Consider the following 18,011-nt stretch of genomic DNA (forward strand, 5'->3'; position numbering starts at 1 on the left):
ATAGAGGCAACAACAAGTTCTTTGGATCGAACAGTTCAGTGTTTTATTCACAATTTAGGCAAGTGACAAAGCAAGCAGTCATAATCAAACAAAAAGTCACCTTGTGGTGTTGGTGGTAATTCACACCATGCGTCAATTCTGCCTCAAAGAGTCCTTGACCATAACAGCACCAACCTGTTTTCATGCCAAACAGGTAGCAAGCCTTCATCCAGAAACAAGGCTCCCAGATCCCAACACAAAGACATCGCCTCTGATCCCAGCTGCCTATTTAAGGACAGCCAGGTGCTGCCAAAACCCAGACCAGCACTTAAAATCCAGTCCGGTACTTAACCTCACCTGGCTGTAAATCAGCCCAGCAGCACATGCTGGGAGGAAAATACCTGTTTTCCCAGACCAAACCTCTCACTGTGTCACAATATATATGGACGGGAGCTTCTTCAGGGTTCTGTATAATACACAGTGTAACAGAATAATAAAATGGAGCTGCCCTCAACTGGTGTTCAAAAGGAACAGATAGGTAGCAGGACAGTACAAACAGTACCGCAGACAGGCTACTTGATAGCCAATACAGATTTTTTACCAGTGAAATGGACATGCTTGGTTGAATCTGAGGAAAGACCATTTTAAGTTTCACATATTGTATTCTGAGGTCATTGTATCTTGAGGGACCCCTGCATAGGGAATCTTATTACTTATGTTGCAGATGTTGTCCTTGGTTGGATTCAAACCCAGGACCCCAGCGCTGCAAGGCACCATTGCTAACCACTGAGCCACTGTGCTGCCCACTAAAGTCTAAAATGTAGTAGCACAATATGCTATGATCAAAAGAGATACCTAAAGTAATGAGAAACAAAGTTCTTGAAGGGAGTGCGACAGGTTTATAAAACCACTTCCCCTGGTGTTGGGTGAGAGCCATTATCTCCAAATGGAGAAAACTTGGAATAACGGTGGCTGGTCAGCCAAAATTCCTCTCAGAGTGCATGGATGACCAGCCTAGGAAGTCACATTAAGGCTCACTTTACATACATCAGATTTGCTCGGCCAGTTGTTTTAGTCCGGGAGTCAGACACAACTGATATATGTACTGCACTTCAGTGCACAGATCTAACGCCTATACACTGATAGCGCCGAACAGGAAAGCCTAGCATGTAGCGTTTTTCTGTCTGGCGCTATTTAACATCTGTTGTCATCAGTGATGCGCCAGATGAATATGAACCCAGAGAAAACCATGTGATCAGTTCAAGTTTCAGTTCACCTTTGGTGTTTTCTGCACCACACCTTTAGGGAAATTGTACTGGATTGGTGCACAAATGTGAAGCTGGCCTAACCTAGTTGAACATCTAAAGACTTGCAGGCCTAGTTCAACTCCTAATATGGGCTGACCATAAGAAAAGGACTGGGCAAAAATAGTTTTCATGGGAGAGTTGCATGGGGGAAAAATAATAATAAAGCCAATACTGTATGAAGGCTTAATTCACACTTGCCAATAACCTTAAAGTGGTTCTGGATTGGAAAAACTGGACTAAAGGGAGAAATTGCCATAAGATGAGAAAGAAACCATTACTCACTTGATAAATTCCCACCTTCTCAAGTACAGTCACTCCAGTGGTCCCCAGCAGTCTTTGCAGTGTTGATGGGTCATACATCCACAGTTGTCCTGACCTATGCCATGCATGCCAGCATCACCACCAAAGCCAGTAATTGTCTGCAGCGGTCATGTGGGTGTATGGCACCTCACCGCTGCTGCAAAGTCAACAAAGTCCAGAGGGGACCACCACAGCAACTGTGGATTTGTCAAGCAAGTAATGGGTCTTCATTCCCTTAGCCTAATTTTTTCCATTCCCCCCAAAAATCTTTAATGGCCCCCAAACCTTTTGAGATAATGTTATGCTGAGGAGTCTAAAAGTGGACTTTTCAAATCCCCCCAACAAAATGCGAATAAGCAATGGTCTGCAGAATTACATTCTCCCAGCTCCCTCTCACCAGCATTTCCACCATTCTATTATTGAACTGGGTAGCCCTGATGAACAGTCTGATAGGAGCCTCCAAAAAAGGGGATGAAATTGTGGATCATCATAATGTGAATGAGACAAATACATTGTAACTACAATATCATTACTAAGCAATGCTACATCTGTAACGGCAGGCCATAGAGCCTTCTGGAATAACATGTCAGCAGCCATTTAGTTGGAAATGCCTACTAGGTCTTTGTAAAATGTTACTGGAGTATGATCTAATGATTTAACTACACAATATTCACTGCAGAGCTGATGCAAGGACAAAGATCTGGCTGTGACATTCAGAGACATCCCGCTTCGGGCTGGAAAAACACTGGCTTGGTTAGGGGGGTCTGTGACTATGGGGACTCAGAAACATATGCCGGGTGCTCAAGAACTGAATAAATCTGTAATAAGAAGTGCAAAAACCATTAATAGAGGAGAATGCATTCTAGACTGTACGGACATGGAATCCAGATGAAAAGGGGAATCTTTCATACGTATGGTTTTCTAATAGAAAATCATTGACTAATAAGCTGCTAGTCATTTCAAGCCACTAAAAATTGGTACTTTCTGGCCAAGTAATAATCAAAAGAAAACATACAAGAATAGACTATGACTCGTGTAACGTAACTCGAGTGTTATTCACAGTTCTGACACTAGGATCACCAAAGAAAACAAACCTATAGCTTCCAAAAAGAGATTATCCGGTCTGGATCATCAAACATCCTGCCAACGGACAGGATTATGTGGCCGAGGAAATCGGAGCTACAATGAAAGCCGTCCTCTAGTCAAATATGTAAAATGGCTATATAAACAGAAGATGGAAGAGTGTCACATCAATCATAGAATGACTTCCATCACTCTTCATAGACTCCTATGGAGGCCTACAGTCTCCTCCCACCACAGGGCAGACACAGGGCCCCTGTTCTCCCAACCAGTGGGGTCCTACTGGTCAGAACTGTGCCATACATTCGACTCCCTGGAATACCTCTAACTGCTATTTCTGGATGAATAAATGAAGCCTAACATCCCTTACTTCAATCAAAGCAAATTTTCACAAGTTATATCCTGCCATTCTGTAGGCTCCAGAGCTGACATCTCTTATCTGGTGATTTGCATTCTGGGAAGTGTAGTCTGCTAGGCTGTTCGGTGTGTCTATCAATAAACTAGTCATTGATATCAGCTAGAGATGAGCGAATTGAGTGGCCACATAAAGCAGAGTTCTGCATCTGCGATGGGGTGTCCCTGAAGCTGAGGACGACAGGGCCGGACAACTTGGCCGGCCCCGACAATCTTTCGCCTGAGGCCACTGCTCCAAGTAGCGGTGCAAGCGCAGAGATTCAGCTTCTACTACTACTGGAGCAGCTACTGCATGTGCGCTGCTACACTTCCAGGTAGCACTGCACAAACAGTCCACAGCTCCAACAAAGGAAGCAAAGTCTCTGCACTTGCATGGTTACTCAGAGCAGTGGTACTGGTCCAGATGTCCAGCCCTGTTAATCAAGTGGCAACAAGAGCATCCTCTGCTTTGGGGACACTTCCTGTGGCAGGTGAAGAAGTCTGCTTGAGGAGACAAATTCATTTATATCAACCAAGCTGTGCAGTTCAGGGCTAAAAAAAAATTAGGCACTAGTACAAGATACATAATGGCATGTAGTTACAGCATTATTTAAATGAAAATACTTAAATATTACTTTAGTATAAATATATTCCCAAATACCTTTCATTAGTTATAACATCTTGTTTTGACTGAAGGGCATTCACCAGGGGAAATAAAATGTCCGCTGTTCTATTAGTGCACACAAAACCTGTCCTAACCACACAGGAAGACAAGTTACTTCAGAGCACTGAGCTAAAGAGCTGCCTCATCCTCCTCTCTGCTCTATTTGTCAAGGATTATGATACGAATACAGCTGATAAGAACTTTAGTTGAATCTCTGTAGGAACGGAGTTCATAAGGAGACGAAGTACAGAGAGGACGGACAGGACAGACTGTCATAATGTGGGGCTGTGGTAATAGAGACTGCATACAAGAGCTGCTGCTCATCAGCCACATCCCCACCCTCCTCTCGGTACTTCATGTCTCCTCATGAACACCATTCCTACAGAGATTTAGCTGAAGATCATATTAGCTGTATTTAGGATAATAATCCCTGACAAGCAGAGCAGAGAGGAGGATGAGGCAGCTCTTTACCTCAGTGTTGCGAAGTAACTTGTCCTCCTGTGTGATTAGAACAGGTTTAGTGTGCACTAATAGGATGGCGGCCATTTTATTTCTCCTAATAAATGCTCCCTAGACAAAATGAGCCATTACAAATATGAAAGGTATTTGGGAATATATTTATAATTAGGGTTGTCCCGATACCACTTTTTTAGGACCGAGTACAAGTACCGATACTTTTTTTCAAGTAGTCACCGATACCGAATACCGATACTTTTTTTAAATGTCATGTGACCGTTTTGGGGGATCTGTGGATGACGCACTGTCATGTGGGGGATCTGTGGATGGCACTGTTATGGGGGACCTGTGGATGGCACTGTTATGGGGGATCTGTGGATGGCACTGTTATGGGGGATCTGTGGATGGCACTGTTATGGGGGATCTGTGGATGGCACTGTTATGGGGGATCTGTGGATGGCACTGTTATGGGGGATCTGTGGATGGCACTGTTATGGGGGATCTGTGGATGGCACTGTTATGGGGGATCTGTGGATGGCACTGTTATGGGGGATCTGTGGATGGCGCTGTTATGGGGATCTGTGGATGGTGCTGTTATGGGGGATCTGTGGATGGCACTGTTATGGGGATCTGTGGATGGCACTGTTATGGGGGATCTGTGGATGGCACTGTTATGGGGGATCTGTGGATGGCACTGTTATGGGGATCTGTGGATGGTGCTGTTATGGGGGATCTGTGGATGGCACTGTTATGGGGATCTGTGGATGGCACTGTTATGGGGGATCTGTGGATGGCACTGTTATGGGGGATCTGTGGATGGCACTGTTATGGGGATCTGTGGATGGTACTGCTATGGGGTGGGATATCTGTGGATGGCATTGTTATGGGGTGGGGGGATCTGAGGATGGCATTGTTATTTGGTGGGGGATCTGTGGATGGTGCTGTTATAGGGGATCTGGGGATGGAACTGTTATGGGGAGGATCTGTGGATGACACTGCTATATGTCATCCACAGATCCCCCTCATAACAGTGTCCCCCAATACACCGGGCCCCGCCGCTCACCGAAGTATTTATAAACGTGAATCCTTATCCTGTTGTTAAGTTGAACTAACGCTGCCCTCTCCCATGTTCCCCTGTATCCCCCTGTATCTCCACAGCACTTACTTAAGCTTCCATAGCAGGCAGAGCGGACGGCACCAGTAACGTCACTCACTGACGTCGCGCGCCTGCTCCGCCTGCTTCACTCATAAAGTGGGCGGAGCAGGCGCTCTACGTCAGTGAGTGACGTTACTGCTGCCGTCTGCTCTGCCTGCTATGGAAGCTTAAGTAAGTGCTGTGGGGATACAGGGGGGACATGGGAGAGGGCAGCGTTAGTTCAACTTAACAACAGGATAAGGATTCACGTTTATAAATACTTCGGTGAGCGGCGGGGCCCGGTGTAAGAGTACAGTGACTGCACCGGGCCCCGCCCATAGTTACGCCCATAGTATTCTATTTATGTATCGGGGCGGGGTATCGGCGGCTGAGTACCGCCGAGAAAACTCGGAATCGGTCCCGATACCGATACTAGTATCGGTATCGGGACAACCCTATTTATAATAATGTAATATTTAAGTATTTTAAATTTTTTAACTCCCGGAGAACCCCTTTAAACGGTTATCCCATAAGTAATGTAAAAAATTCAAATCCAATATCATGTAGTACATGACAATCTCTTTCAAACAAAATCAGAACCAGCCCTGTACCTCACATGGATCCAGAGATCTCCCCATTCATTGCTCCAATTGTTCTTCTAGATTTATTTCAAGTAGGCAGCTCAGGGGGGGGGGCATGTCCTTTCTGCTGCAGCTGGTGACAGTTGAAGGATGGAACTTAGCATGTATGTCAACCTCAGTGAGCTTGACAGGGAATTTTAGGAAAATGACAAACAGAAGGTGGTGCTATACAGATCGATTTCAGTGAATAACTCAGTGGATGTACAAAATGTTTAATTCCTTGCAATTACAAAAGTATTAAGAACCAGGTACTGTTTTGTGGGACAACCCATTTAACTTTTTTATATAGTTCCCTATTTAGCATCATATACAAAGGAAAGAACATATTGTACATTTACCACTGTAAGTGAACCTATTACTACCACTGATACAAACACACTGGTTATGAAGACGCTCAAACTGGAGCAGGTCTATCATTTCTATTTCTCACATGTAACATGTTCAGCTGGCTAGCCTTCATGGCAATCTGATATGTTTTGCAAATATTACAAACACGCAACTTGCATACCTTGTGCCTTCTCCATAGGCGTGTTACCTGGGTGTCACATGGAATGCAAAATACCTTTTCCAGAAGTACAACCAGAGGAGACCCTGAAAAACCTCCCATTTAGGTGCAATGACAACATAGATTATCGAGTGGCTTTCCTAAGAGCGTATTTCATGGATCCTTAAATGGGTTGCCCACTTTTATTTTTTATATTTAATTTTTTTCGCCACCCAGCGAGCGCAACCTGTGACCAGCCACTCGATTCTGACTCTTTGACTCTGTGGGTTCTGGGCTGTCTTCACTACACTTACAGTCCCTGCATGTAAACTTTCATATTCGTAATAGTATAATCAAAACTGGAGATGCCTCAAAAACTTTCAATGTGATTGAAAAATAGAATACTCCTCAGTAATTACACCAAACAAATATACATACATTTACAGCTAAATCCTATACAAGACATAAAGAAGCAAATGTTTTGGTTTGCATTATAAAGATAATAGATAGTGTTGAGCGAACTTGTGTTTTAAAGGGAACCTGTCACTGGGATTTTGGGTATAGAGCTGAGGACATGGGTTGCTAGATGGCTGCTAGCACATCCGCAATACCCAGTCCCCATAGCTCTGTGTGCTTTTATTGTGTAAAAAAAACGATTTGATCCATATGCAAATTAACCTGAGATGAGTCCTATGCATGAGATGAGTCAGGGACAGGACTCATCTCATGTTAATTTGCATATGGATCAAATAGTTTTTTCCCACAATAAAAGCACACAGAGCTATGGGGACTGGGTATTGTGGATGTGCTAGCGGCCATCTAGCAGCCCATGTCCTCAGCTCTATACACAAAATCCCGGTGACAGGTTCCCTTTAAGCTCGGCGTCCAGAGTTCGGGTTATCGAAGAATCCAGTTATGGATTCTATTACCATGGACCATAACCCGAACCAGAGCTTTGGACACCGAACTTAAAACACAAGTTCGCCCAACACTACTAATAGACACTCATGAGTCAAAAGCCACAAAACAAGCTATAGTAAAGTCTTACAAACCATCTGAATGCCTATAACGCCTATTACTTCCATAAAGAAACACAATACAGGAAAAGTATGGTATAAATACTAAATTAGATGACATCGAAGAGGGAATTATTGAATGAAGATGTGTTATACACACACTCCCTAAATTTACCAAATGGAATCCATGTTTACCATTGCGGGTTAACACAGTAATAGGCTACAAATAACGGCACTACCATTTTACTCAATTATATGCCGTTCCTCTACTTGTGTGTAGTAGGCCACAAGCAAAGCTTAAACGGGCCCTCATTTTGGGGCATCGTTCTGTTATGCAGGTATTAGACGTCTTAAGTTTTTGGTTCTCTTTATCCGCCTCATAACCATTGGGCCAATTCCTTACCCTTCTTCTGGAGAGAGAAATACTGTACAAAACGTTGCCATCCAGTAGAAAAGTGGAAGGGACCAATCACAGATGAGCCCCCTTTATTTCTGCACGAGCACATAAGCACATAGCAACTATATGGGCAGCATTTATGGTATGTATACCCTGGGCCACAAGCTTGCAAAACGTTGAAGGGCACTATTCCGAATATCTCTCTCTCTCTATACATCTATATATCTATATATATATACACGTATGTATGTTCCGTGATCACTCAAAAATGCAACCATCGATTTCAACTACACTTGGTATACACATCCCTTGTTACCTGGAAATAAATCTTGTGGGGGTCTCAGCTCTCTAGGACGTAACATTCCTGAGATATTCCCCCAAAAAATAACCTGCATTAGCTAATACAAGCCTGCAAGTCTTTCACTCATATCCCAACTGCCATACACATGGTCACATGTCCCTTATCAGCCAATAGAAGCTCGCAGGCCCTTAGTCTCCACATACACACAGTTTTACTCCAGGTTTCCATAACAACCCATCCATTTTTCTTCACTGCTGTTGGTCAGCTTTAGGCTAGGGCTACATGACGACATGTATAGCACGACATATAGGGCACAACTACACTGCTAAATGTGTCGTGCGACATTGACGTCACACCAATGTTGCGCGACAATTTTTATAATGATAGTCTATGGTGCTGCACTGCGACATGTGACATGCTGCGACTGTCGCAGAATAATCCCTCTTGAATGGATTTTTTGACTGTCGTGTCAAATGTCACATGTTGCAGTGCGACACCATAGACTATCATTATAAAAATTGCTGAGACAAAATGTCGCGCGACACATGTTATCATGTAGCCCTAGCATTAAAGGGGCAGGGCGCTGTAGAGGTCACTGTTAAAGGGGAAACTGCTGTGAAGGTCACTGTTAAGGCAGCAGAGTACTGTGGAGGTCACTTTTAAGGTGGCGGGCCCCTGAGGAGGTCACTGTCAAGGGAGTGGGGTGCTGTGAAACTCACTGTTAAAGGGGCGGGCTGCTGTGAAGGTCAAAGTTAAGGGGATGGGTTTCTGTGGAGGTCCCATTTTAAAGTGGCGAGGCACTGTGGGGGGTCAGTGTTAAGGGGGCGGGGTACTGTAGAGGTCACTGTTATGGGGGATAATGTTGATATCTTTTATCACCACACACAAACATTAAATTAAATAGATGAAATATACCCGTGCGAAGCCGGGTACTTCTGCTCGTTTACTAAAAAACAGTGACCATATCTTCTCAGCTACAGAGTACTGTACCCATACACTACAGCAGTTCCTGAATTTGAAGGGGAATTCTGATTTTAAAAAAAATAAACATATTCAATATAGACGTTGAGCAATTTTCTGATATCGCTTGTGTAAATAAAATGTGGCAAATATCCAATGTGTCAACATATCCCAAAGTAAAAGGTTTGAGAAAAAAAAGGTCATGTTAGAACAACCAGTGCAGTTCCTCATGTACTAGAACAGGTTACAAATATATTGTTTTAGTAGTTGTAATTTAACTACTAAACTAGTAAACTACTAAAAGAAAACTAAGAAGAAGAAACGCAATGTTTGCGCGTCAGCGTGACAGATTCCTGCCACTCCTAGAACAAGTAATGACAAGAAGTTGCAGACGTTCATATACTCCCTCATCCCTTCCTTGTTCAGAGGCTGAAAGGCGGGGCCAATCCAAGGGGTGTGGTTTATAATCGAGGTAATCATATGGCTGACTGAATTTGAGAGTTATAACCTCCTTTCTGATCCTCAGCTGTGTCATGTGACTGACTCTCCTACTGACACAGCATCTTCTGTGTGGACAGGAAGTCAGTTGTCTATTTATCTCTGAGAGCCTCAATGTCAAGCTCATAGGTTTGGACAGAGAAAAAGACTTCCTATCCACACATAAGATGCTGTATCAGTAGAAGAGTCAGTATCAGTCACATGAAACAGCTGAGGATCAGAATAAGGCCTCATGCACACGACCGTATTTTTTTGCGGTCTGCAAAAACGGGTTCCGTTTTTCCGTGATCCGTGACCGTTTTTTCGTCCGTGGGTCTTCCTTGATTTTTGGAGGATCCACGGACATGAAAAGAAAAGTCGTTTTGGTGTCCGCCTGGCCGTGCGGAGCCAAACGGATCCGTCCTGAATTACAATGCAAGTCAATGGGGACGGATCCGTTTGACGTTGACACAATATGGTGCAATTTCAAACGGATCCGTCCCCCATTGACTTTCAATGTAAAGTCAGGAGTTAATATACCATAGGATCAGAGTTTTCTCCAATCCGATGGTATATTTTAACTTGAAGCGTCCCCATCACCATGGGAACGCCTCTATGTTAGAATATACTGTCGGATATGAGTTAGATCGTGAAACTCAAATCAGACAGTATATTCTAACACAGAGGCGTTCCCATGGTGATGGGGACGCTTCAGGTTAGAATATACTAAAAGAACTGTGTACATGACTGCCCCCTGCTGCCTGGCAGGTGCTGCCAGGCAGCAGGGGGCAGCCCCACCCTGTAGTTAACACATTGGTGGCCAGTGCGGCCAGCCCCCCCCCTCCCTCCCCTGTAGTTAACTCATTGGTGGCCAGTGGGCCCCCCTCCCTCCCCTGTAGTTAACTCGTTGGTGGCCAGTGGGCCCTATCCCCTCCCTCCCCCTCCTAATTAAAATCTCCCCCCCCTATCATTGGTGGCAGCGGAGAGTACCGATCGGAGTCCCAGTTTAATCGCTGGGGCTCCGATCGGTAACCATGGCAACCAGGACGCTACTGCAGTCCTGGTTGCCATGGTTACTTAGCAATTTGTAGAAGCATTATACTTACCTGCGAGCTGCGATGTCTGCGTCCGTCCGGGAGCTCCTCCTACTGGTAAGTGACAGGTCTGTGCGGCGCATTGCTTAATGACCTGTCACTTACCAGTAGGAGGAGCTCCCGGCCGGACGCAGACATCGCAGCTCGCAGGTAAGTATAATGCTTCTACAAATTGCTAAGTAACCATGGCAACCGGGACTGCAGTAGCGTCCTGGTTGCCATGGTTACCGATCGGAGCCCCAGCGAATAAACTGGGACTCCGATCGGTACTCTCCGCTGCCACCAATGATAGGGGGGGAGATTGTAATTAGGAGGGGGAGGGAGGGGAGAGGGCCCACTGGCCACCAACGAGTTAACTACAGGGGAGGGAGGGGAGCTGGCCGCACTGGACAACAAAGAGTTAACTACAGGGGAGGGAGTGGGGCCCACTGGCCACCAATGAGTTAACTACAGGGGGGGGGGGCGGCCGCACTGGCCACCAATGTGTTAACTACAGGGGGGGGGGCTGCCCCCTGCTGCCTGGCAGCACCTGCCAGGCAGCAGTCATGTACACAGTTCTTTTAGTATATTCTAACCTGAAGCGTCCCCATCACCATGGGAACGCCTCTGTGTTAGAATATACTGTCGGATCTGAGTTTTCACGAAGTGAAAACTCAGCTCTGAAAAAGCTTTTATGCAGACGGATCTTCGGATCCGTCTGTATTAAAGTAACCTATGGCCACGGATCACGGACACGGATGCCAATCTTGTGTGCATCCGTGTTCTTTCACGGACCCATTGACTTGAATGGGTCCGTGAACCGTTGTCCGTCAAAAAAATAGGACAGGTCATATTTTTTTGACGGACAGGATACACTGATCATGGTCTCGGCTGCAAAACGGTGCATTTTCAGATTTTTCCACGGACCCATTGAAAGTCAATGGGTCCGCGAAAAAAAACGGAAAACGGCACAACGGCCACGGATGCACACAACGGTCGTGTGCATGAGGCCATAGAGTGTATAACTAACAACTACAGCCAAAGGTAAGGCGATCACTTCAATACAGTGCATCTTTCTAAGGCCAAGTTCACACTCCAGTTATTTGATCAGTTATTGCCATCAGTTATTATGAGCTAAAACCAGTAGTGAAGCCTATTCAGAGATCAGGTGTAATGATTTGATTTGCACCTATCCTGTGTTTTTGACCCGCACCTGGTTTTGGCTCACAATAAGGCCTCAAGCACACAAACGAATAATCTGTGTCCGTTCCGGTATTTTTTTTCCGTACATGGAACCATTCATTTCAATGGGTCCGCAAAAAAATAAAACGGAAGTTACTCCGTGTGCATTCCGTTTCCATATGTCCGTATTTCCATTCCGCAAAAAAATAGAACACGTCCTATTATTGTCTGCATTACGGACAAGGATAGGACTGTTCCAATAGGAGCCAGCTGTTCCGTTCCACAAAATCCGGAATGCACGCGGACGACATCTGGATTTTTCGTGGATCCATTTTTTGCGGACCGCAAAATACATACAGTCGTGTGCATGAGGCCTAACTGAGGAAAATAACTGACCAAAACACTGAAGTGTGAACTCAACCTAAGGCTACACGCACATGACCGTATGTGTTTTGCGGTACGCAAATTGCGGATCCATTGTAACAATGCCTAAAACGGACAAGAATAGGACATGTTCTATTTTTTTGCGGGGCTACAGAACGGACATACTGATGCGGACAGCACACAGTGAAATGAATGGGTCCGCATCCAATCAGCAAAAAAAACGGAACGGACATGGAAACAAACAACGTTCGTGTGCATGTAGCCTAAAATTTTTTGTACATTCTGTTAAAGCACAACGTACAGTAAATGGAGAACCTTAGAATCTTTTCTGCAGCACTGTTATCATAGGAGTAGCTTGTCACTAGTTAGTTCAGATAAAGGTACTGCTTATAAATCAGACATGTTTCAGGACAGTAAAAATCCCATTAACCCTTAAAGGGATCGTTACAATTCCAAACTGCGTCCAATTTGGAGATTTAGCTGTCCAAGCAGACATAGCCTTTGCAGCCTTTTGTAGTGTTCTGTTTTATTGTCCTGCTAGAAGCCAACTGACCAGGACCTTTCTTATAACCTCCCAATCAGATGTAGCATTTCAATGTGTATTTCCTCCGCAATGTCACCTATGGTATTTATTAATTTCAATAAGCACTGTGCAGTTTCCCATTGGCAAAAGTAGCAATAGAACAGATGGTTAGAATAAGCGTGGGAATTAGTACTGCGCTAAAACCATACTGCTATTTGTAGTCTGTGCAGCCCTAGACCTACATTATGAATATATTAGCCATGTTTGCATTACTTCTTCCTCCGATTCATCTACGGGAAAAATACCCAATAAAAGCAGATGACTAAAAAACTGCTAAATGGAAGACACCACAGGCTAACCGTGACTCATTCTAGCAATCCCTTATTGTTCCTTTTCCATAGATGGTCACATGCTTACTACAATGGTCAATGTGAAATTACCATATAGTAGCAAAAAATCTAAACAAAACAAAAAACTGGTTTTAATTGCCTGGTTGCATCAGATATAATTACAGTTGCCCTAAAGAGGAACTAAATTTCTTCCACTTCATGCAAAATCATTTTCCTTTTTTGCATATCTGCTTCAGTATCTATGGCTACTACAATGGTTACATAGCAATGCTGTACAGTCTCAAGTGACATGATACGAAGTACTACTGTGGATATAGGGGGTCATCTACTATCAGAAATACACCTATATTAGGCGCATTTCTGGCACAGACTGCATCGCAAAGCTTATTTGTGCCGCAATCTGTGACTTTTACCTGCTCACGCCAGGTCTAAAGAAGTGGGCGTAGCATGGGTGGGTAATGGGACGGGTCGGTAGGCCCGTCTCATGTATCATTTTCTACGCCTTTTTTTAGGCATGGGAAATGGTCTAAATTTAAGCCTACTATGAATCTGTATTACGTTTAGACCGGCGGTGGATATGCTGAAGATATGTAGGCCGGCGCCTCTACATAACTTCAGCGGATCCACCGCCCACTAAAGGGCTTTTAAGATCAGTGTTTTAGACGGCTAATATTGTTTGGAGAACAAGTAGCTGCAGTAACTATAGGAATCATCCACTGACCACAACAATTGGAATTATCCATAAATCAATACATCTGCATTTTTACATAATTAAACCAGCAATTTGATAGAGAGAAATGTTAACAGTAACATGAATAACATAGTAAATCTATTATCTCTCACTCTCCTCAGCCAAAATGTGTGTGTGGGGGGGGCTTTTTGCCATTTATGGTATCCTGCTAATAGCCTAGCTCTGGTTATTGCTGGTGGATTTGCGGTAGTTTCATCATACCGTTATATGCCTTCCATCATCCTATGCCATCCTGGTGCATAAAAGATTTCTATGGGTGGTCAAAGGTTGTAATTAACATGATAACACTTTCCAAACAATATTATGAGGTAATAAACAAGTCCTTTTTATCAATGTGCATTAACCCTATTAGAGATAGGTCCCTTAAAATATAACTTTTATTATTATTATTATTAATTAAGCTAAAATGATATATGCCCTAGTATCGGTGACTGGTAAAAAAAAACATGGGCAAACAAATTGCTGCCCGCCTAATGCTGCACATATAACGTCCACCACAGATGTCTAACGAATGTGGATATACTACAACGGGGAGGAAAGAGGATCATTGACCAGATATTGAGGTAAAGAAGCTGATATCTCACCATCAGGGGAGTCTTTCCCTAGTAAGATCCTGATCTAGTCTCAATCTAGGGACCACTCCTAATGATGGGGTTTCCCTGTCCTCGTACCTCCCCTTTTTTACAGGGTATTCGTTACCAACTTTATACGCCAACTCTAATCCTAGTTGGGGCATTATCATTGCCAACTTATATACTGTTTATCTCCCCTTTTATTAGGGCCATATAGGGCAAGTAGGGGAGGTACGAGGACAGGGAAACCCCATCATTAGGAGTGGTCCCTAGATTGAGACTAGATCAGGATCTGACTAGGGAAAGATTCCCCTGATGGTGAGATATCAACTTCTTTACCTCAATATCTGGTCAATGATCCTCTTTCCTCCCCGTTGTTGTAGTATAGCCACATTCGTTAGACACCTGTGGTGGACGTTATATTGTGCAGTATTAGGCGGGCGGCAATTTGTTCCCCCATGTTTTTGTTATCTGTCAGCGATACTGGGGCATATATCATTTTAGCTTGATTAATAATAATAAAAGTTAGATTTTAAGGGTCCTATCTCCCTTAGGGTTAATGTAATTAACATGATGTGTCATATGTTTTTAATGTTAAAATTAGGGATGAGCGAATAATAACTTCATAAAATAATTTGTACTGTAAAAAACATTTCCCGAGGTACCACTTGGAACCGAACCCAAGTTCAGGAAATGTTTTTTTACAGTACAAATTCATTTATGAAGTTATTACCTGAAGTCTTGCGAGACTTCGCGAAGCAATAACTTCGGCTCATCGGAGCCAATACATTCTAATACTATACGGAGCTCCTGCTCCGTACAGTATTAGAACGAAGTTTTATGCGAATCGACTTCAGATGTTTCATCTGAAGTCGATTCGATTATCCCTAGTTAAAATGTCTCCAACACTCCCAGCTTGACATCCTCAGTGACTGCGCCGTATGGTGTCAAGGGACACATCATTGTCATAGCCCCTTTTATGGACCCCTCAGTAATCTACAGATTATACAAGTGCTCAGGGTATCACTGGGGAAAGAAAGCTCAAGGCCTTTACTTTCAGGGGGTTATAGGTCTGGAACATTTTGGAAGGTAGAAGAACATCCCATCTTCAAGCAGCTTGACTTTTTAGGTAATAACAGATGATAATGAAATGTAAAACTGCTTCTCTATCTGATTTCTATATCTTGTATTTTGCCATTTCAATTTTTTCAATAATACTAAGTGAAGACTGCTATCAAGGAGATTGGGACAGAGTAATAGCTAGGACTGGCCCACAATGGAGCAGGTGAATCCATCGGTGGGCCTCTAGTCCTCACCCCCTGCACAAGTGGCACATAGCACAGTATACTGACTGCAATACATACATATAGCAGTGTATATCACCTCCACCAAGCTATGCATCCATATAAAAACTGGGTACATTATTTAACAAACTAGCCAGTTTATTAGATGACTACTAGGCACAGAGGCAGGCAGGCCAGCCAGTATCCTCTTTCACCAGGGACCTGCCTTCTTGACGTCACAGCAAGGACTCCCATCATCAATCTTGCAGCTTGTTGCTGCTGCCTGCAGCCGTGTAAGCATGTGTTTCTGGCTCACGTAGTTAAGGGGGCCTTAGTCCAAGACAAGAGCCAGTCAGCGGGATACTGACAGGGCCTGAGACACAGGCTAAGGCCTCCAGCACAAACACCCACCGTGGGGCAGCCGCAGATCGTGGACCCATTCACTTTAATGGGTCCGCGATGCGGCCGTTCCGCAAAAAGATAGGACATGTTCTATCTTTTTGCAGAACGGAAGTACGGGAAGAAAGCCCACGGAAGCACTCCGTAGTGCTTCCGTAGGGTTCCGCACCATTCCACATCTCCGGATTTGCGGACCCATTGAAGTGAATCCTTGCACCGGCCCTGACCACATACAATGTCTACTTTTCAATATTCCATCAGAAGACAGAATAGAACTATGCCATGTCCATTTCAGTCATATTATACCAGCATATTCTGTATTATTCCAGGCACTCTACTAATACCCTGTGGAACAGGCTTGCAGCCAAATGCCCTTTTAATCTATTTATAGAGTCCGCCCTGCACAGTATATTAGTTGGCAGCGCTAATCACTATGGGACAGGTTAATAATGGATAATCTTAATGTAAAGATGTCAGTGACACCCTTGACACTCCTCAGCTGTTGTGGAGGAGGTGGAGTGGAAACATTCGACTTGCACGACACAGGACCTTTCACACCCACACCATACCACCATTAGACTGCCAGGAGAGTTTGCTGGGGCACACTACCCTATCACAAGGCGTACCAGCTCAGATCTCTGCATAAGGGAGGGCCCTGTTACTTGTAAAGACCTACAGCTCTCCGCATACTGGGTCCTAAGCAGGCCCTGCAGAGAAATGTGCAGCTACACTGAAATGTCACTGCTAAAATACCCATCAGCGCTGAGCACATCTGTCACAGACTGAGGTTCCTTCACCATACACAGTCTATAGGTGACGAGCAGAAGGTCACGGAGTAGACGTAGCATCCATGTAAAGATGCACCCATCAAGGACCATCATATAACAGTAACATATCCTCAGCATTCATTTCTAGAGGACCTACCAGCTAGGTACATGGAAGTGGTGGCAACATCTGCATTTGATAACACAATGCTTACCTTTTGCCTTCTTGCTGTTGCCATTTTTTTGCTGCTCATCTTCTTCATTAATAGTGAAGAGTACAGGAGCTGTAGGCCTGGTGCCACTTTTCTTCACCCAATCCTGCCGAGTGGTTGTAGCAGATCCTGGCATATTGCCTGCCGCAGGTTTTTTTTTCTCGGATTTTAGAAATATCAGCATGTATTCTCCTGTCCTGCCGCAGTCCCACAAGAAGAGTAAATGGAGCAGCCAGCTCCTCTATCGGCTAGTCAGTGGCCCCACCATGGGCCATAGGAGAGAGTAAGAAAAATGCCAATGTCCACTAGAATAGAGAAGCCAGTGAGAAGGTCCTTTCCTGGTGTCACCTCACAAGCCTGGTCTCCTTCCTGGAATCCGGCCAGACTTCATGCACCTTTCCCTAAGCCTTGTGCCGGCTCCAGCACACTAAAATATTCAGCACACAGCACAGGAGGAGAAAATCTGATCCGCCGCCGCTCACCGTTACCCTGACAACTGTGACATCGCCTAATCAAAGGAGAGCTGCGTAATGCTGCCTCTTCAGCTGGAGCCTGCCGGAATGCCTGCACCTCCTGAGCTTCCCACCAGCATGACTGAGCTGTCAATGGGCTGTGCCTTCTCTCCCATGTGAGGCGGTAGGAGATGCTTGCATAATAAGGCTAAACACACAGCAACCTGCAATGCTTATAGTACACTATCAGGATGCAGAATTACAGCAAGATACAGGTCTACACTGAGCGGTACAGGTAACTGCCATTCATAAACGGAAGGGGCAAAACATTAAACATAATGTGGCACCAGTGTACAGAGGAAATGACGACATGCATGGATATTTACTTACATGGAGTGCTGTTCTGTTACAATAAGGTACTTATAGTACACTAGCTGAAGGACCCGGCTTCGTTCAGGTATATTTCATCTATTTCA

General features: G+C 44.4%; 1 protein-coding gene across 5 annotated transcripts in view; it reads right to left on the bottom strand.

The window, feature by feature from the left end:
• Nucleotides 1-18,011, bottom strand: part of MAP7 (microtubule associated protein 7) — a 167,444-nt gene that overhangs the window by 114,942 nt on the left and 34,491 nt on the right. For 4 of the 5 annotated variants that reach the window (XM_040429198.1, XM_040429196.1, XM_040429195.1 and 1 more), the window contains exon 1: nucleotides 17,087-17,661. The exons of the other annotated variant lie outside the window; for it this stretch is intronic. In XM_040429198.1, the coding sequence (XP_040285132.1) occupies nucleotides 17,087-17,267 (181 nt within the window). In that variant the 5' untranslated portion in view covers nucleotides 17,268-17,661. Of the gene's footprint in view, nucleotides 1-17,086; nucleotides 17,662-18,011 lie in introns of those variants that run through there. 5 annotated transcript variants of the gene reach the window in all.

Source organism: Bufo bufo, chromosome 4, assembly GCF_905171765.1.
Source record: "Bufo bufo chromosome 4, aBufBuf1.1, whole genome shotgun sequence".
Lineage (NCBI taxonomy): Eukaryota > Metazoa > Chordata > Amphibia > Anura > Bufonidae > Bufo > Bufo bufo.